General features: G+C 47.5%; 1 protein-coding gene across 1 annotated transcript in view; it reads left to right on the top strand.

Annotated features, from left to right (window-relative positions):
• The window catches only part of AGRN (agrin), a 234597-nt gene that overhangs the window by 134803 nt on the left and 78729 nt on the right, over positions 1-21065 (top strand). Inside the window, exons 4-6 of the mRNA XM_058160877.1 lie at positions 13186-13401; positions 16816-17040; positions 20264-20488. Of these exons, the coding sequence (XP_058016860.1) occupies positions 13186-13401; positions 16816-17040; positions 20264-20488 (666 nt within the window). The remainder of the gene's footprint in view (positions 1-13185; positions 13402-16815; positions 17041-20263; positions 20489-21065) is intronic.

Genomic DNA, 21065 nt, shown 5'->3' with positions numbered 1-21065 from the left:
TTAGCGTCCTCCATGAATCTATTTGTGGTGCTACCGGTTCGGACCAAATCCCTTGATCCAGTAGTAATGGTGGCGGGTGGTTCGGAGAAGTGGTAGCAAAAATCCTTGCCCCTTCCCCCATGCCCAGCTAAGCCACGCGATCATCAGAGTTGGCTTTTTTTAACTTTTAAACGCATTTTTTCTTCTGCCGAAAAAATGCTTTTAAAAGTAAAAAAAAAAAGAGCCCATGATGATCGCGCAGCTCAGCTGGGATCCTCAGAGGCTTTCGAAAGCATTTTTTTACAACCTCTTCGGCTGAAGAGGTTGTAGAAAAAATGCTTTTAAAAGTTAAAAAAAAAAAGTTGGCCCCGCCCACCCAGTCACATTACCCGCCCACCCCACCAAGCCACGCCCACAGAACCGGTAGTAACAAATTTTACATTTCAACCCCTGGTTTTATGAGATGGAAAGGAGTTGGGAGGGGGCGGGTTTTGACCAGAGAAAATTAGAATAGGCGGCTTCGAATATTTTGAAAGACTGTCGCGGAGAAGAGAAAGGCAGAATTATTCAGTCATCCCAGAAACCGGAATAAGAAAGAATATTATATGGTATGGAATAAATTGTATCGTTGGTTAGAAATTAGAAGTGGTAAATGATGAAAAAGGGGAAAAGGTCACTGTCCTCCGCGCTCTCCCCACTTTTGGCATTGTAGGCCTCTAGAGACTTTCTTGGAGCCTGGGGAGGGTGAAAACAGCCTTCCCCAGCCCTCTGGAGACCCTCCGGAGGCCGGAAACAGCCTGTTTCCCAACTTCCAGTGGGCCCGAAAGGCTCAAAAATCAGCTGTCCGGCATGCGCATGCACGCTGGAGCTGAGGTAGGGTCACACTCGCGTGCCCACCAATATGGCTCCGCGTGCCGCAGGTTTACCAACACGGGTGTAGGATCCCCTGCTTGGGCAGGGGGTTGGACTAGATGACCGACAAGGTCCCTTCCAACTCTGTTCAATCTGTATCCCACCCTCAAAAGAGGATACCTTTTCCACAGAAGCAAAGTGGCCCCGGCTCTCTTTTTGGTTGCCTTTCTCTCTCTGGATGGAGAAATAAAACATCCAAAATGGCAAGGGTAGAACCCATGATCTTTGCTTTACGCAGCAGGGAGGCACTTCAAGAGGTAGTAATGAAAGGGTGAAGATGAGTCAAGGGGGTTTAAAAAAGGCGGCTTTTGGCCTTTGGGCTCGGAATCCAATTAAATCAATTACTTCCCAGAAAAGAGAGAGAGAGAGAGAGAAAGAAAGAAAGAAAGACAAAAGCGTTCTTTTGTTCCTCTCTTTTCCAAGGCTAGTTGAGCGGGATCTATCTTTGTTTGCTCAAATGATTAGACCCGACTGAACCGGAAAGGTATAATGGTCCGTAATGAACACCCTTTTTGCTAGCGATGGAGAAAAACGCTTGGTGAGAGCTCCGCATTCCTTTGCCCTTTTCTTTGAAGAAGAAGACTCCTGAAAACCTCTTCCCGCTTTGTGTGTTTGGAGACAGGACGCTTTAATCCTCCGCTGCCCCTCTCGGGCTGAGAGAATACCCAGCGCTGACAAATTAAAATCTGACATCGAGAAGGACGAGGGGAAGAGGAAGAAAGAAGAAGTAGAAGAAGAAAAGGAGGAGGAGGAAGAAAGGAGGAAAAAGAAGAAAGGAAGGGGAGGAGGAGGAAGAGGAGGAAAAGAAAGAAGAGCAGGAGGAAGGGGAAGGAGGGGAAGGAGGAGGGGAAGAAGAAGAGGAAGAGAGAAGGAAAAGAAAGAGGAGGAAGAGAGGAGGAAGAGAAGAAGGAGAGAAAGAAAAGGAGAGAGGAGGAGGAGGAGAAGAAGGAGAAGGAAAAGAAGACCAAGGAGAAGAAGTAGAAAAAGAAGAAGACCAAGAAGAAGAAGAAGACCAAGGAGAAGAAGACCAAGAAGACCAAGGAGGATAAGAAGAAGACCAAGGAGGATAAGAAGAAGACGACCAAGGAGAAGAAGAAGGAGAAGACCAAAGAGAAAAAGACCAAGGAGAAGAAGAAGAAGAAGACCAAGAAGAAGAAGTAGTAGAAGAAGAAGAAGACGACCAAGGAGGAGAAGAAGACCAAGGAGAAGAAGAAGACCAAGGAGGACACCAAGGAGGAGAAGAAGGAGAAGACCAAAGAGAAAAAGACCAAGGAGAAGAAGAAGAAGAAGACCAAGAAGAAGAAGAAGTAGTAGAAGAAGAAGACGACCAAGGAGAAGAAGAAGACCAAGGAGGAGACCAAGGAGGAGAAGACCACCACCACTAGCTGTTGTTTTTCCCAAACCCCCTCCCATGTGTAACTGTCCTGATTGGGAACACAATTTACTAACTAGCGTAACTTGCATTGAAGACACGAATAGACTTACTACTCAGCCGCTCACGATTGCTTTCCTTATTCTGTCCTAAACTGAAAAAAAACCCAGGTCCAGAGCATCCTTCCTTTGGACTCCCAAGAACCAAATTAAGCCCTGCCCGTCCCAAACTCAGGCAAGTATAGAAAAGAAGGCAGAAGATAAAGACTTCTTCTGAATGAAGGTCGCTCTTGAAATAAGTCTAGGGGCAGATTTTCCCCTTCAAAAGTTTCCTGTTCTTTTTTTTTTCTCCTGGCCCTTCCGTCTTGGCTGCTCCTTGAGACTTTCACCTTCTGTGGTCAAAGCGACGGGCTGGCTTTGGAGAACCACTCTGCACCCCAAAACGTGTCTTCCAGGGGTGGGCTGCAAAAATTTTAGCAAGGGGTTCTCTGCCTGGTTGCTGGGGGGCGTGGCCATGGTGGGCATGGCCTATATGGCCTCATACAACACGGTGTAAGGGGCTTTTTGCCCTCACCGGGCTCTGGAGGCTTTCCTCGAGCCTCCAGGAGGGCGAAAAGGGCCTCCCCAGGCTCTGGAGGCCCTCCCGAACTTCCAGTAGGACCGTTTTTCGCCCTCCCCGAGCCTCCACATGTGCCTTGCACTTACCTGCATCCAAAACATGTGAGGACTCCACGGAGGGGTGGGACAGGGTGGGCAGAGCCAGCCAGGAGTGGGATTTGGGGGTTCTCCGAACTGCACAGAATCTTAGCTGGAGGTTCTTCCGAACCCCCAGCAGCCCATCCTTGGTATCTTCCCATTTTCCAGCTCCTCTGCTTTTATTGTGCTAGCGGGGGAACCAGACCCTCGGGTGCGGCTGAGGTTGATGCAAGATTGATGTCTGGAGAATCCCAGAGATGCTATTTCCGTTTGGGTGGAAAAACTGCTGAACTTCCAACAACTGGGGCTTTTTGTCCAGTTCCCTGCGGGGAAGCTGGAAGTCCCACTGGGCGCTGGATGTTGGAATGTGTTCGATAGGGTGCCGGAAAAGCGAGGAAGTAACTCGACCCATATGTCACCTGCTTGGCGTTCATGCATTTTTCATCGCCTTCCAATCCAGCTGTGTCCCACACATGCTGGTGGGCTCTGCGGGTGGGGGGAGGCCTTGTTGAATATGCACTAAATTATTCACCAGGCCTTGGAGAACCTGACTGGGTAAACAAGGGAGGGTTCAAATGATCTTCACCACAAAGTGAAATGATGGAGACAATGGAGAGGATCCAAACTTCGAACCGGTTCCCTTTGCTGCTTGGTTCTCCTCCTTTGTCTCCGATGGGAAGTCCCTTGGAATAAATGTTAACTCCGCGTTAGGTTCATTCTGTTGTTTGGCCTGCGGCCAAAGGATATCTGGATAGAGCTTTGAAAGAATCCTAGACTAATCGGGAACTCGCCTCCAGAAGCTGTGAATGAGCCAACATTTGGGGGTTTTTAAGAAGAGATTGGACAAGCGTTTGTCTGAAGTGGCGTAGGATGTCCTGCTTGAGAAGGGAGTTGGAATCGAAAACCTCCAAGATCCCTTCCAACTCCTCTGTTCTATTCTATTCTATTCTATTCTATTCTATTCTATTCTATTCTATTCTATTCTATTCTATTCTATTCTATTCTGTCCTACTCTATTTCCTATTCTACCCTAGCCAGACTCCATCATTCCTCTGTAGAACTGGATCAGCAGCTCCTTGGGCAGTTTGAGCTTCCTGAGTTGACGCGGGAAAAACATTCTCCGTTGTGCTTTTTTGATGACGTTTTTGATGTTAGCCGTCCATTTTTAAGTCTTGAGATACGACTGAACCTAGAAACTTGAAGGACTCTACTGTGTGTCTTTCAACCTTGGCACTGTCGTGTCCCACTCCTCCTCTGACGGCCGGGTCGGGGAAGTCCGTATCAAGCGTGGCCGCGAAGCCTCTGCAGCTTTGCCAAAGTTCTGTCAGAGTTCTCAGGGCAGGCAGGAGACCAGGATGTGACTTCAGCAATCCAATTTAGACTTTGCCTGACTCAAAGAATGCCAGAAAGCAGATCCTTTATATAGGCCATGGGGTGTGGTTCCATGACTCAGCACTTATCCAGGCCTGCCCCACCCTTCTTTTGCTGATGTCGCCTCTCCACTCTCCGGAAGCGGGGATCCCTCCAGCTTCCAGCTGCCGGTAATTCCAGCTTGTGACTGGCTTCACGCTCCTCAGGCTCACATGCTGTGGGGGAGGGGCCCAGCTGCTCCGTTTGTCCAGGCATGGTGCCAGGACTGGGGGCTGGAGGCATGTCAGGCCATTCGTCTTGCTTGGTCTGCCGGGCATGGTGCCAGGACTGGGGGCTGGAGGCATGCCAGGACATTCTTCTGCACTATCAGCGTCTGGCAGGAGACGAGAGGGGCCCGGCTGCGGAGAGGCGGGGCGAGCGATGCACAACAGGCACGCTTAAGGGATGTGGACTTCAAATTCCAGAATTCCCCAGCTGGCAGAAGTTGAAGTCCAGGTATCTTAAGAGTTGCTAAGGTTGAGAAATACTAATCTCGGGACAAAATCTATATTTCCAAGAGATACAGATGGAGAGGGCGGGGAGACGTCTCTCATAAATGTAGCGTGGCTTTCTGGATTAGGTTAAACTCTTCTTTGTGTGTGTGTGTGTGTGTGCTATCGATCAGTTCCTGAGCCTCCATCCTGCTCTACAGCACTCGCAACTGCGAAGACCACCCCATGCCACCTCTGGTTTGGTCTGGCCAGCCTTTCAGAACTAATTATCTAGAAGTGGCACGTAACACATCAGCCTTGTCTCCATTTTCTCCTCTCTTCCCGTGGGCTGAGCTGCAGTTAATAAACCAAGACAGGCCGGGAACTTGGGGAAAATTCTTGAGGGATGAAGCCCAGAAAAGCATTAGGCATTTATTGGAAGAAGGTTTAATACATGCAGGAACTCCCATTTATAGCCAAAGAAAAAAAGAGAGAGAGAGAGTGACCAGCGTCTATTCTAGGAAAGAGGCTTCTGAATTGCAGATGAGAGATCAGTTGTACAAGGTCTTGTCTTGTTCTTGTAAAGGTAAAGGTTCCCCTTGCACGTATCTGCTAGTTGTTCCCGACTCTAGGGGGCGGTGCTCATCTCCGTTTCAAAGCCGAAGAGCCAGTGCTGTCCGAAGACGTCTCCGTGGTCATGTGGCTGGCAGGACTCAACGCCAAAGGCGCACGGGACGCTGTTCTTCCCACCAAAGGTGGTCCCCATTTTCCTCCTTGCGTTTTTTTTTTAACGTGCTTTCGAACTGCTAGGTTGGCAGAAGCTGGAACAAATGACGGGAGCTCACCCTGTTCCGCGGCGCTAGGGATTCGAACCGCCGAACTGCCGACCTTCCGATCGACAGCGTCTTAGCCGCTGAGCCACCGCGTCCCCGGTATCCTTGAGTGTAGAACAAGCGTCCCCTTGTTCTTGTGGGACGCCTAAATGACCTTTCCCCAGCCAAATCTCTCCCGAGATTCTGGAGGTTGGGACAGCTTCTGAATTGGAGGCAGCTTCCTTGCAACCATCTCCTAACTTTGAGCATTGTCGAATTTCTCTGCAGAGGGTTTTTTTTTTTTTGCCCGCAGTCCTGGAGGGGACTGTATCTCATCCCTGCTTTTAATTTCCCACCATGCTTGCTGCAGAGTGCTGGGGGCATCTTGGGAAATTAAATTCAGCGACTTAGCTCTGTCCAAGGTGCTGAACTAGGGGGAAAAACCCAGCATCATAAAGCAAAGAGCAAGCAACCGGGGTGGGGGGGGTTGGAGGGGCGCTTTCTAGCAGCTGCTGGAAATTTGCTTGGTGAAGAAGACAGTTGTACCCCACGATCTGATCCCCCCCCCCCCCGTTTCATGTACAAGATTCAGGGCTGAACCAGGAAATGTTTTGGCAAGTTCTTTGAGCTGGCAGTCTGTTCTGTCCCCCCTCGCCTCCGTCCCGAGTGATGGCTTAATCAGCCGGCACTATCGGCTCTGGCAGCAAACTAGCGAGCGTCTGCCAAGTGACTCTGTTATCTCCCTTGATTCCGATGAGTCACCCAGGAACAAACAGTATTTCAGCTCTAGTTAAACAGTTGATTTGCCTGCTACGAAGAGGCACAGCAGCCCTCGCTGGTTTTATATCCTGTGGGGTGTGGCTCCATGACTCAGCACTTCCTAGGCCTGCCCCACCCCTGCTTCTGTTGTTCCCACCTCTCCTGCCTATGAAACCTAGGGTCCAGCCAGGCCTGATTGCCATCAGCCGGGTCTGGAAGCGTGGCCTGGGGGGGGGAAGAGTCAGGGGACGGAGGCCTCGTTATCTCCTCCACCTGGCCTGCCTCTGGCTCCTGGAGCTGAGCCAGGGAAGCCGGTGCTCCAGAGGTAAGTCCTGATGGCCCTTCCCCCTCACTTTCCAAGTCACTTTCTGGCAGGGGGCCCGGCTTGGGGGGCGCAGACACAACACAGTCGTAATATTTGATTGTCCGCTCCTGGAGACATGTGAAGCAGGGGTCTCCAACCTTGGTCCCTTTAAGACTTGTGGACTTCAACTCCCAGAGTTCCTCAGCCAGCTTTGCTGGCTTAGGGACTCTGGGAGTTGAAGTCCATAAGTCTTAAAGGGACCAAGGTTGGAGACCCCTGTGTTGAAGGGAAGGCATCTCCTTCAAACACCGTCTCAGGGCGAACTGGAGCTCTTTCCTCCTCTGTCTCTTTGACTGGCAGTTCACTAATGTGCTGCAATTTCAGTTGGAGTCTTGAAAAATTGGGCCAAGAGGAGGAGGAGGAGGAGGAAGGAAGGAAGACATGTGCGTCCGATGGCCCAGAAAAATAGATTTTCAGAGGTCTCGATGGACAGAGGAGACATTCCTGAGATGATTCCTAGTATCAATAGAAGAGAATATCCGTAGCTTAAGAGTTGAACTGTGGAGCTCTTGGTCGCATTACCCAACTAGATAACTTCATCAAGTGCTAGAAAGGAGTGGAGTTGGAGGAGGAGGAGGAGGAGGCTAGTGGGGGTCCTCGATGCTCTCTGAGCTTGGTTGTTTTCTTGTAGATGTTGCGTTACCCAACTAGGTAACTTCATCAAGTGCTAGAAAGGAGTGGAGGAGGAGGACAGTGGGGGTCCTCGATGCTCTCTGAGCTTGGTTGTTTTCCTGAAGATATCGCGTTACCCAAACAATGTCGGCTGGCGGCCCCCAGGGGTAGGGCCTTCTCTGTGGGAGCTCCCACGCTCTGGAACGAGCTTCCCCCTGGTTTACGTCAAGTGCCTGATCTTCGGACCTTTCGCCGTGAGCTGAAAACGCACCTATTTATTCAAGCGGGACTGGCCTAAAATTTTATTGGGGTTATTTATATCTTAATATTTTAAATTGTTTTAAATTCGGCCACCTTATAATATGTTTGTTTTAAGTTCTTTTAATATTTATACTGTGATTTTTACTTGGCTGTACACCGCCCTGAGTCCTTCGGGAGAAGGGCAGTATAAAAATTGAATAAAATAAATAAACTAGGTAACATCATCAGTATTAGAAAGGAGTGGGGTATGAGGAGAGGAGGAGGAGGAGGAAGAAGAAAGGAAGGGGGAAAAGAATCACAACCAACCCTCTACATTTTTAAATGCTTATCGCTTCCTTTCTCTCTTTCCCCATCCCTTATCTCCCTTTGGGGGAGGGGCTGGGGGAGGAATTTGTCTGCTAGAGTTTTTTTTTTTAAAAAAAAGAAAAGCAGAGAAAGAGCCGGGTCTACAGAGCTTCATAAAAATGATAAATTGCTTTTAGATATTGGGCAGAAGAGAAAGAAGAGCTGTTTTTTTATTTGACAATATTAGTCTCTTAGTAGTGTATTGTTGCCATGCATATGAGCTTAAATTCTCCAGGCAGCTGGAGCCAAATATCCATGTATTGAAGTGTAAATGAACCGCTGGCAAAGCTTTCTTTCTTTTCTTTTTTTTCCCCTTCCCCTTCCCCTTTATGATTTTTCATACTTTTTTTTTTTTTAAAAAATGTTTTTCCACCGATATTATATACGGCAAACTCCCCTCCCTCCCTCCCTTCTCCCCTAGTATCTGTGCCGTGGCCACAGAAATGTGAAATTCCCCTACATGATATGCTAATCATTTCTAATCAAATCAGTAACTTGGAAGAATGCAAAAAGAAGAAGAAAAAAAAATGAGAGAGGAAGGAGGGGTTGCAAATTGTACTCATTCTCTTGGCGAACCACACATGGAGACCTTCTGGGGGAGGTGAAATATATACCATATATATACCCACCCCCTCAAGATTTGAAAGGTGCATTAACGGCAATATCTAAACAACAGGTCACACACTGTGGGAGCCCTGCGGAAAAAAAGGAAAAAAAAAAACCATCACCTCTCACGCAGATGGTAAAATTAGCAATAGTTAATGATGAGATGGCCCAGCTTTTTTTTTCATCCTTCCTTAAATTCTTCAATCCATACTTCCATGCTGAGTTCGGCCACCAACGTAGCAATAGCAATACTACTTAGACTTATATACTGCTCCTCGGTGCTTTACAGCCCTCTCTAAGCGGTTTACAGAGTCAGCCCTATTGCCCCCCAACAATCTGGGTCCTCGTTTGACCCATCTCGGAAGGAGGGAAGGCTGAGTCAACCTTGAGCCTGTCGGTCAGGATCGAACTTGATGGCAGTGGGCAGAGTTAGCTTGCAATACTGCATTCTAACCACTGGGCTGGATGGAAGGAAGGAAGGAAGGAATTAGGCTTATATACCGCTTCACAGTGCTTCACAGCCCTCTCTAAGTGGTTTACAGAGTCAGCCTCTTGCCCCCAACAATTTGGATCCTCATTTTACCCACCTCGGAAGGATGGAAGACTGAGTCAACCTTGAGCCAGTCGCTCAGGATCGAACTTGCTGGCAATGGACAGAGTTAGCCTGCAATACTGCATTCTAAGTATTGGGAGGGAGGGAGGGAAGGAAGGAAGAGCAGTTAGACCTATATACTGCTTCATAGTGCTTTACAGCCCTCTAAGCAGTTTACAGAGTCAGCCTCTTGCCCCCAACAATCTGGGTCCTCATTTGATCCACCTCAGAAGGAGGGAAGGCTGAGTCAACCTTGAGCCAGTTGGTCAGGATCGAACTGCTGGCAGTGGGCAGAGTTAGCCTGCAATACTGCATTCTAACCACAGGGAGGGAGGGAAGGAAGGAAGGAAGATCCATCTATTCAGTTCCAAGCCAGGAGAAAGACACTGGAAACCGTGGAGGCTGATTGGAAAGATGGTTTAATGATGAAGCAGAACCATCAAGCCCATAGTTTTGGTGCAGCTGACCACTTGGAGTTGAGAGTGTGGGATATTTATACTTTCTTTTAGGCCTTGCCCTTGAACTTCCTGTTCCTGGGCAAGAACATGTATTCTATTGGCTGTTGTCAGACTCCCATGGGGCCATGTGGGATCATGTTTGTCTGAGTCAAGTTCGATTGAAGTTTAGACTGAGATGATGTAATGAAGAGGCCTATTGTGTCTTAAATGGCTTTGCCCTGGAGGGTCATGTCTTAATCCCATCAACCTAGATCTGAAGGTCTTTTGTTTTGTAGATAGGCTGGCCCAGTCTTTCTTAATGGGCACCAAATATCTGATGTATTTCCCTGAAAATAAGACCCAAGTGGAAAATAAGCCCTAGCATGATTTTTCAGGATGCTCGTAATATAAGCCCTACCTCTAAAATAAGGCCCAGTTAAAATGGTCAGCCAGATGGATGCATTTAGTACCGTATTTCCCCAAAAATAAGCCCTAAGGCGTCGTTTGGAGCAAAAATTAATCTAAGACCAGGTCTTATTTTCAGGGAAACACGGTATTAATACTTCAGACCGGAGCTGAAGAGGTGACGATAGGAAGCACCTTGTGATCTGGTGCTTGGATGAAAATAAATTGGAGGAAGAGCTTGCGTTATATAGCAGGTTTCCCCCCCCCCAATACTTCTCCCTGCCTTGCAAGACCCCCACTGACTCAGCGCAGGTGGGGGGGGAGGAAGGATGCAAATTTTAAAAGGTGTGGAAATGCTAGTGAAGTGTGAACATACAAGCTAAAGGTAGGCAGGAGTTTTGGAACTGGGGTTTCATCGCAAGAAAGTACAAGATCAAACGGGTACAGGCGTGTATAGCCTTGGGCTTTGCAGGGCTGAATATAAATTTTGGTATCCTGCACCTGGGAAAGATCTAAGGAAGAGCCCCTGGATAGCTTGACTGTCTTGCTATTTCGAGATGGCAGGTCTGCGTTTTTTCTTAGGTTTGCCTCACCTGGCTTTCCTTCCACCCCATCCCCCACCTTCAACCTCCAATTTTTTTTAAAAAAGAACAGCTATCACATCTGCTTCATTTGCAATGTAAATGGGAAAGTAGTCTATGCTAGCTTAGCTGATTACATGATCAAGAGAATGGTGCATCTGTTATTAGGGAACAAACAAGCCTACACACACACAAAAAGGGAGAGGGAGAGAAATATACACAGAGAGAAACAGAGAGAGAGAGAGAGAGAGAGAAAGAAAGAAAGGGGGAGAGAGAGAGGAAGAGAAAGAAACAGAAAAAAGAGAGGGAAGAAGGAAGGAAGGAAGGAAGGAAGGGGAGGGAGGGAGAGGGAGGGAGAGGGAGAGAAACACACAGAGAGAAACAGAGAGAGAGAGAAAAAGAAAGGGAGAGAGAGAGGAAGAGGAAGAAACAGAAAGAGAGGGAGGAAGGGGAGAGAGAGAAAGAGAAACAGAGAGAGAAAGAAAGAGAGAAAGGAAGAGAGAGGGGAAGAGGAAGAGAAAAGAATAGAAAGAAAGAGAGGGAGGGAGGAAGGAAGGAAGGGGAATGAGAGAAAGAGAAACAGAGAAAGAAAGGGAGAGAGAAACAGAGACAGAAAGAGAGGGAGAGAGTGGAAAAGAAAGAGAAACAGATAGAGAATGAGAACAAGAGAGAGAGAAAGGAAGGAAGGAAGGAAGGAAAGAAAGAAAGAAAGAAAGACAGACAGAAAGAAAGAAAGAGAAAGAAAGAAAGAAAGAAAGAAAAAAAGAAAGAAAGAAAGAAAGAAAGAAAGAAAGAAAGAAAGAAAGAAAGAAAGAAAGAAAGAAAGAAAGAAAGCTGTCTCACAGAATCCTATATATAGAAATATGGCCAGGTTTTGTGAGTAAAAAGGACGACTTCAGCATGGTTGGTATGAAAGTTTTTTCATTTGAGCTGGCCCTGCCCTCACGGTTGAACTACAGCTCCCAGCACCCCTCACCTCCTGGCCTCCTGCCTTAAGGGGGTTGCTGGGGAATTGTACCATTTTTCATTTTTTTTGTGTATGGGGGTGGGCAGGGAAGTGGGAGATCTGTGAGGCTGCAGGCTGGGCAACCTCGTCCCTCCCTCCTTTTGAAAATCAGATTTATGAGTTCATTACATGTCTTCCTCCCTTCCTCATTAATTCATGTGGTCTCTGGACAAAAGGGCCATGGGGAAGCGCAAATTTTTTTTGGAGACAAAAAATAAAACAAACAAAAAAACAAGACAAACTAGGTTATAAGGCGTCGGCCTTACTCCTCTACGTACCCAGGTGATGGATCCACACATTATATGGAATTCTATACTAGCTGACCTGGAGAATCGCCTTCTGCTAATTCCCCCCAAAATAGCCAAGCGTAGCATTTGTAAAATATAATAACAACGACAACAACAATAACCAAAGCTGTGCTTGAAAAACATTGAAGGAAAGTGTGATGACAACTTGACATGGGCATGGCTTAAGATGGGAACCATCAAGAAAGAAACCGAAATTTTAAGACTCAATTACTCAAGAACAAGCACTACAAACTAACGCCATGAAAGCAAAGATACAAAAATCCACCGACCATCCAAACTGCCGACTTTGCAACCACAAAGTCGAAACTGTTTCACATTTAATATGTGAACGCAGCCAAATCGCACAAACTGATTACAAAGCTAGACACGACCGAGTTGCTAAATTAATCCACTGGTCATTATGTAAAAAATACGACCACCCTATATCCAAAAAATCATGGGAACGTAAAGTGGAAAAAGTCATAGAGAATGAGAAGGTGAAGATCTTGTGGGACTTTCGAATACAGACGGGATCGTCACTTGGAACACAACACGCCAGATATCACGGTTGTTGAAAACCGAAACGCACAATTTATTGACATCGCGGTACCAGGAGACGCCAGAGTCGAAGAAAAAGAACTGGGGAAAAAATAATGAAATATCGCGACCTGGCCATCGAAGCTAGACGGCTATGGATGAAACATGTAACGGTGATACCCATTGTCATCGGGGCACTTGGTACCCTGTCCAAGAATTTTACAAAATACATCAAAAAAATTGGCAGCTTCCGGGAATAATACCAGCGGAACTGCAAAAAAAACTGCGCTACTCAGAACATCATATATTTTAAGAAAATATGGTATTTTCTCTGCTTTCCAGTTTTGTGCAAAAACAATCCTTGCCGCTGTTATTACATGTATAATCAAGTAAATATTTTCTTTACTAATTTTCTCTGGGAGGATGCCCAATAGGAACAGCTCCAGTTTTAAATCAATACGTTGTATTGATTTAAATCAATACGTTCTATTCTATTCTATTCTATTCTATTCTATTCTATTCTATTCTATTCTATTCTATTCTATTCTATTCTATTCTATTCTATTCTATTCTATTCTGTTGTGTCATTTCTTCTAACCATGTCTTAATTTTATCCCAATAGTTTTTAGCTTCTGGGCATGTCCACCGCATATGATATAATAAGATCTTCCTACTTTTTCTTCATATGGACTAGAAACCTGAGCCCGTTTGTGGGTTTTGAATTTATTTATCCTTCCGCCCCGTGCAAGACTGTAACACTTCTTTTTCCTTTCCACCCGCAGTTTGTCGAGGGATGCTGTGCGGCTTCGGGGCCGTTTGCGAGAAGACCCCGACGGACCCTTCCCAAGGCGTGTGTGTTTGTAAGAAGGCCACCTGCCCTTCGGTGGTAGCTCCGGTGTGCGGATCGGATTATTCGACCTACAGCAACGAGTGTGAGCTGGAGAAAGCTCAGTGCAACCAACAGCGTCGCATTAAAGTCATGAGTAAAGGAGCTTGTGGTAAGTGTGGCTGGTCTCTGACATTTTATCCGTCCCACCTTGGATTGCAAAAGTCTCCTCCTCCTCCTGGTCGGCAGTTCCCAAACGCTAGTGTGGGTTTTTTTTGGGGGGTGGGGGGGAGAAACAGCTGATTTTAAACCTGCCCCTTCACCGGGCCCATACGTCGGCATGGAATTGAAGATGTTGAGACTCTAGAAAGAGTGCCGAGAAGAGCAACCAAGATGATTAGGGGAACTGGAGGCTAAAAGAGTATAGGGTCTCCTGCTTGAGCAGCGGGTTGGACTAGAGGACCTCCGAGGTCCCTTCCAACAGTTGCAGGAACTGGGTTTGTCTAGTTTAATGAAAAGGAGGACCAGGGGAGACAGGATAGCAGTCTTCCAATATCTCAGGGGTTGCCCCAAAGAAGAGGGAGTCAAGCTATTCTCCAAAGCACCCGAGGGCAGGACAAGAAGCAATGGGTGGAAACTAATCAAAGAGAGAAGCAACTTAGAACTAAGGAGAAATTTCCTGACAGTGAGAACAATTAACCAGTGGAACAGCTTGCCACCAGAAGTTGTGAATGCTCCAAAACTGGAAGCTTTTTCGAAGATGTTGGATAACCATTTGTCTGAAGTGGTGTAAGGTTTCCTTCCTGCCTAAGCAGGGGGTTGGACTAGAAGACCTCCAAGGTCCCTTCCAGCTCTTGTTATTCTATCTTTTTTTTTTCCTATCGAAAGAAGAAGTGCAAATGAAGAAGCAAAGGAGAGAAAAAGGAAAATCAAATATAAAAATAAGCAGTGCAGAATATCAGTAAGCGGACAAAGCAGTGACCAAGACCCCTAGCATAATCAGAAGCACGTCAAGTTACTTTCACAAGGATCTTAGAAATAGATTGAATCGAAAGAACATTTTGCGGTTTGTTATAGCCTCCCACCCAAAAAACAGGGGGAAAGAATTCTAACCGAACATTTAAGTTTCTAACTTCCCCTTTGCGATACTGCAAGTAGTGTATAAGATCAGCTCTTCTTGGTGAGATATAAGCTAGTTGACTTGATCTTCTTTTCCTCGCACCCTCACAAGTTGCAGCCTGTGATTTTTCCCAAGTCCAGTTTTGCACGCCGAGCGGAGAAGGCCTCTTAAGCGAGGCTAATGAACCCTCCGTGCTAGCAAGACACATACCGCCCGAAAGCAAGGAACTGTGCAAATGAAAACGCCCCTCTCTGCTTTTTTCCAAGTAAATTAACTTGACCTTTCCTCCCCTCCCCTTCCCTCTCTGATGGAGAAGTTCCTGCTTTTAGTGATAAATCTTTGCTTTCTGGACTCCGGCAGAGAGCTCGGTAGGAGAGAGGAGGGGGAGGGAAAGGAGAGAGACAGAGGAAGAGAAACGGAGAGAGGGAGAAACAGAGTCAAACAGAGAAGAGAGAGAGGGAGGGAGAGAGAGAGAGAATGAGAAAGACGGAGAAAGAGAGAGAGACAAACAGAGAGACAACAGATAGAGAGGGAGGAAGGGAGAGAGAGGAAAGGAGAGATAGAGGGAGAAACAGAGAGGGAAGAAGGGAGAGAGAGAGGAGGAGAAAGAGAGGGGGCAAGGGAGAGAGAAAGAGAGAGATAGAGGGAGAAACAGAGGGAGGAAGGGAGAGAGAGGAGGAGGAGAAAAGAGAGGAGGAAGGAGAGAGGAAGAAGAGAGAAACAGACAGAGAGAGAGGAAGGGAGAGAGGAAGAGAAACAGAGAAATAGAGGGAGGAAGAGAGAGGAGGAAGGGAGAGAGAGGAAGAGGAAGCGAGAGGGAGAAAGAGAGAGAGAAAGAGAGACAGAGAGGGAGGAAGGGGGGGAGAGAGGGAGGAACAGAGAGAGAGAGACAGAGGGAGGAAGCGGGAGAGAGAGGAAGAGGAAGAGAGAGGGAGGAACAGAGAGAGAAAGAGAGACAGAGAGGGAGGAAGGGAGAGAGGAAAAGAAAGAGAGAAACAGACAGAGAGAGAGAGAGGAAGAGAAACAGAGAAATAGAGGGAGGAAGGGGGAGAGAGGGGGAGGGAGAGAGAGAGAGAGGGAGGGAGAGAAAGAGGAAGAAAAAGAGTGGGAGAAACAGAGAAAGAGAGACAGAGAGAAGGGAGAGGGAGAGAGAGAGGGAGGAAGGGAGAGAGAGAGGGAGAAACGGAGAGGGGGGGAGAGAGAGAGAGAGGAAGAGGGAGGCAAATGTGCCATTGTGATTCATTTACAATAATGACAATGGGTTATGGGTTTGTGGGGGTGGGGGAAATGTCTAATGAAGGAGTGGGGGGTCATTAAATAAAGAAAGGACCTTATAAATTAGATACTGTCCCCATCTCAGAACAGCCGGCAGCCTCTTTAATGTCTGGCTCTAATTACATTTTGCTTATGGCACATTAAGGGCCACCTCCTTGTTGCCATTCCAATTTCATTCACTCTTTGCTCGATGAACTCGATGGGGAAAGCCATGCCTGGAGTTTCCGTGGAAAGGAAACTTAATCATACGGTGGGGGGGGGGCTGCTTCAAATTGAGGAGGCTTTCAGCGTGGCAAATGTTCTTTGTAGCTTGGGGTTGAATTTACGGGGTCCTTGGTGGTCTCGGAGCTTGCAGACGTCTCGTGACCCAAGTAGATAATATCATCAATGCTACAAGAGAGCAAAGTTTGCAGAAAGTAAGAGGAGGAGGAGGAGGAGTAGTGTGGGATCCTTGGTCTCCCTGAGCTCAATTGTTTTCTTGCAGACATCTCGTTACCCAGCAAGGTAACATCATCAGGGCTAGAATGGGTGGCAGTGGTGGAGGAAGGTGTTCTGTCTCCTTCCCCACTTCGGAGCAACGAGCTGGTCTGCAGCCAGTGGATTCATGGCTCTTATCAGTCCTGGCAGAGAAACCGCAGCTGCCTGCCAAAGTTCAAACAAATGACTCACAGAGTAAGACTTTCAGCTCTCTTTGAAACGGTTCAGCTAATTTTTGCTTCCCGTGGAATGAGAGCAGTCCCAAAGCTCTTTATATATCCTGTGGAGCCCCACCCTTCCCTTTGATGACGCTGCCTCTCTAATCTTCTGAAGCGCGGGTCGATCCAAACTTGATTATTATTATTATCAGCTGGGTCTGAAGGCGTAGCCTGGGGAAGGGAGGAATCAAGGGATGACAGCCTCATTACGTCCTCCAACTGGTCTGGTTCTGGCTCCTGGAGCCGGGCCAAAGGAATCGGTGCTCCCGAAGTAAGCCTTACCGGCACTTCCCCCTTACTCTCGGAGTCACTTTCGGGCATGGGGCCAGGTTCAGGGGCTGGAGTCACAACACTAGGTTGTCTCTGTTTATATACAAGTAGCTTGTCCTATCACCGCGATGCCGAAGCTATGAACCTGTTCCCTAATTTCAAATGTCAATTTGCTCATTCCGCTCCCCGGAATCTTATCGGCTCCTCTTCCCCTCTTCTTCAAAAGGTTCGAAAGACCCCTGCGCAGAGGTGGCCTGCAGCTTCGGCAGCACCTGCGTACGGTCCACCGATGGGCAGTCAGCCAAATGCATCTGCATGTCCTTTTGCAGCGGCCTCCCCGAAAACACCGTCTGCGGCAGCGACGGCAAGGACTACCGCAGCGAGTGCCACCTGAACCGACACGCCTGCGACAAGCAGGAGAACATCTTCAAGAAGTTTGACGGGCCGTGCGGTAAGAGTCCCATCTGCGGAAAGGGCCGCTGAGGGTTCGGGAGAACCTCTAGCTAAGATTCTGCACAGTTCGGAGAACCCCCCCCACCCCAAATCCCACTTCTGGCTGGCCCCACCCACTCCGCCCCGCCCCTCCCAGGAGTCCCCACACGGCATGTTTTGGATGCAGGAAAGTGCAGAGCGCACGCGGAGGTTCGAGGAGGGCGAAAAATGGGCCTACTGGAAGTTCGAGAAGACCGGCAACTGACCCGTTTCCGGCCTCCAGAGGGCCTCCAGAGCCTGGGGAGGTCGTTTTCACCCTCCCAGAGGCTCGAGGAAAGCCTCCAGAGCCTGGGCGGGGCAAAAATGCCACCATCACCCGCGCCGTGGTGCAGAAGGCCGACTAGGCCACGCCCACCCAGCAACTGGGCAGATAACCCCTTGCTAAAAAATTTGAAGCCCCACCCCTGATCTTGGGGGAGGGGTTTTCTCTGATTTTGGTGGTTTTCCTGCAGACGTTTCATCACCTATCCAGGTAACTTCCCCAGTGTGTGGGGGAGTGTTAAGTCCATTCGAGGCCCGCTGAAGCTGTTAGGGCTTCTCCTCATGTTTCACATGGCTTAACAACTCCAGCATGGTTGTCCTCGCATTACACACACAGCTTAACAACTGTGGCCAGGACGGTCGTAAAACGGGGCACTTAAATACCGCACTTAGCGACGGAGGCTCTGGGCTCAACTGTGAGCATAAGTCGAGGACTTACCTGTATTTGAGTAGGGTGTCATAAAACCAGATTTTTTATCAAGTCACTGTATATATTGTGGGGATTTCCTTCCTTCCTTCCTTCCCACCCTCCCTCTTTCTTTCTTTCTTTCTTTCTTTCTTTCTTTCTTTCTTTCTTTCTTTCTTTCTTTCTTCCTCTCTCCCTCCCTCCCTTCCTCCTTTCTTTCTTTCTTTTTTTCTTTTCCTTTCTTCCTTCCTTCCTTCCTTTTCAGGAATGTATATATTGTGGGGATTTTCTTCCTTCCTTCCCTTCCTCCCTCTTTCTTTCTTTCTTTCTTTCTTTCTTTCTTTCTTTCTTTCTTTCTTTCTTTCTTCCATTCATTCTTCCTACCTACCTTCTTTCCTTCCTTCCTTCCTTCCTTCCTTTCTTTCTCTCTTCTGCAAAAGCCCACTGGAATCCGAGCGCACGCCTCTGATCTCGTTCTTCACGTTGTCTGCAGGGGGTTAAGGTGTGATTTGTTTCCTGATTCTCCCCCCCACCCCAAACACACACACACACGCACACACAGAGTTCTTCGGTCTCCATGGTGACATGTTAATCTATGGTCCCTCTTGGTCTCTTGGTACAGAGATGTAGGTGTTCCACAGCTGCCTTTCAGGCGAGAGGCACACCAAAGATGCATTTTTGCATTTGGGTTATGAAGGGAGCCCAGAGCCTGCTGCTTCTCCTGGTATTATCAGCCAGAGCGTTGAAAAACGCCCCTGCGGAGAAGCTGAGGAGGGGATTAGCCAGCTCTTGTATCAGGATGATCCTCAGCCTGGCATCTTCTGCTTTCTGATAAAGTCTATCCAAGCACTGAAACTAAGATGATGTAGTTAAGCCAAGATTCAAGAGGTTAAATTCCTGGTTGGGACATTTTCACCCCGGCTGTTCGCACTCATTTGCTCACAAGGAACCTTGGCGTCAATCCGTACAGGTAGTCCTCGACTTACGGCCACAGCTGAGCCCAAAACGTCCGTCGCTAAGCAAGGCATTTTTTTTTTGTAAAAAAAATTATTTATTTTTTTAACAAACATACATCAAAAACATCTTCAGTACAAATGCAAACGTTATGAAGATGGTGAAATTGCACAAAAGATTTGCAACCAACCAACCAACACACGGTTGGTTGGTTGGTTGGTTGGTTGGTTGGTTGCAAATCTTTTGTGCAATTTCACCATCTTCCTATCGTGTAATTTATCTAATTGTACATTTTACCAATCTAATGTATATCCCGGTGTTTCGGTCAATCAGTCGTTTATTTAACTATAAATATTTCTTCCCTCCTTTCATATAAAGCAATATGATAAGATATGGGATTTATTTTATCAATGGTTAGATTAAAAAAAATACGTTAATGAAGTTTGATAGAAGTTTCGATAAAGGAAGAACGGTTGAAATGCATACAGATTTAAGATGATGAAATGAGTGATGCAACACGATTCACTTAAATTTAGAACATTTTATAGCGCGCCATTTCTTAAGTGCCCTGTTTTATGACCATCCTTGCCACAGTTGTTAAGCGAAATCGCTGGAGTTGTTAAGTGAACCACCCGGTCGTTAAGCAAATCCGACTTCCCAGATTGGCTTCGCTTGTCGGAAACTAGCTGGGAAAGTTAAGAACAGCACTTCACATTGATCCCCGGGACGACTGCAGCCGTTGTAAATACATTTCACGACCCGAATTTGGATTGCGAGATCGTCGGTGTGGAAAATGGTCACGAGTCACATTTTCCCCCCAAGGCCGTTGTAACTGCGAATGGTCACTAAATGAATAAATCGAGGATTACCTGTATCACTTTTCCAAATGGAAAATAGGCTAGTTCAGGGGTGAAATGCTACCGGATCGCTCCGATTCGGGCAAACCGGTAGTTAAAAAATGCTTTAAAAACTAAAAAAAAAAAAAAAGGTTCCGACGATCACAGCTGTGCTGTGCTCCCAGCCTCCAGGACTGGCCCAAGTTCCTCCTCAACTTCCTCACTATCTGACTCTGCTGCCAGGTCTGCTGGCTGCCGACGGGCCACAACACGTAATGTGAAAATTGGGTCTGTTGTTTCTCCAAATTGTCGTTGTCAGGGTTCCAGGTAATAGACCCATAGCATGCAAAACTCTTGCTAGAATGGCTTTATTGGATATATCCTATTGGCACAGATCTGCTGAAAGCCGACTCTGAAGGTTCCCTCGGTTTGCACCTAATTAAAAGTAAAAGCTTGTCACTTTCTCAAAACAATCGGTTGCATGGTCCAATCACAGAGCTGTTCTGGTTGCCTGGTGACATCACTCCTCCTTCCTCTGACCGGGTGTGAGAATGACCTTGGTTCCCAAGAGAAAAGTATTTTGTTTTGGCTACAAAATCCCAGCGATCTAAAATGCCCCCCTACGCTCCAGTGTGGCAACGCTGAAGCTTCCAAAATGGCTTTGGTCAGGTCAGCTTCATGGTTGATAGTCGTTCTTCTTCCCCTCCCCCACCCCCACCCTGCAGATCCTTGCAAAAGCACCCACAACGACATGAATAGAGTCTGCCGGGTCAGCCCTCGCTCGCGACGGGCCGAGTTGCTGCCCAGGCCTGAAACCTGCCCCTTGAAAAAAGATCCAGTGTGTGGGGATGACGGAGTGACATACGAGAACGAATGCGTCTTGCAGAGGACGGGCGCCATCCGGGGCATCGAGATCCAGAAATTGCGTTCAGGACAGTGCCAGGTTCAAGGTAAGTTCTTATTTTGTAATCCCTCCTTTTTTATTTTTATAAATAATTCAAGGTGTGGAACATAACCAATATCCCTTCCTTCTCCTATTTCCCCCACAATAACCATCATGTGAGGCGGGGACTGAGAGAGAGGGACTGGCTCAAAATCACCCAGCAGGCTTTCATATCTAAGACGGGACTAGAATTCACTGCCTCCAAGCAATTGACCCAAAGTCACCCAGTCTGCTTTCATGCCTAAAGTTGAACTAGAACTCACCATCTCCTAGGGATTGGCCCAAAGTCAGCCAGTCCGCTTTCATGCCTAAGGTCGAACTAGAACTCACCATCTCCTAGGGATTGGCCCAAAGTCACCCAGTCCGCTTTCATGCCTAAGGTCGAACTAGAACTCACCATCTCCTAGGGATTGGCCCAAAGTCACCCAGTCCGCTTTCATGCCTAAGGTCGAACTAGAACTCACCATCTCCTAGGGATTGGCCCAAAGTCACCCAGTCCGCTTTCATGCCTAAGGTTGAACTAGAACTCACCATCTCCTAGGGATTGGCCCAAAGTCACCCGGTCTGCTTTTATGCCTAAGGTT

The sequence above is a fragment of the Ahaetulla prasina genome, chromosome 18, assembly GCF_028640845.1.
Source record: "Ahaetulla prasina isolate Xishuangbanna chromosome 18, ASM2864084v1, whole genome shotgun sequence".
Lineage (NCBI taxonomy): Eukaryota > Metazoa > Chordata > Lepidosauria > Squamata > Colubridae > Ahaetulla > Ahaetulla prasina.
The sequence above is the reverse complement of the archived record's forward strand: the minus strand, read 5'-3'. Positions and strand labels throughout refer to the sequence as shown.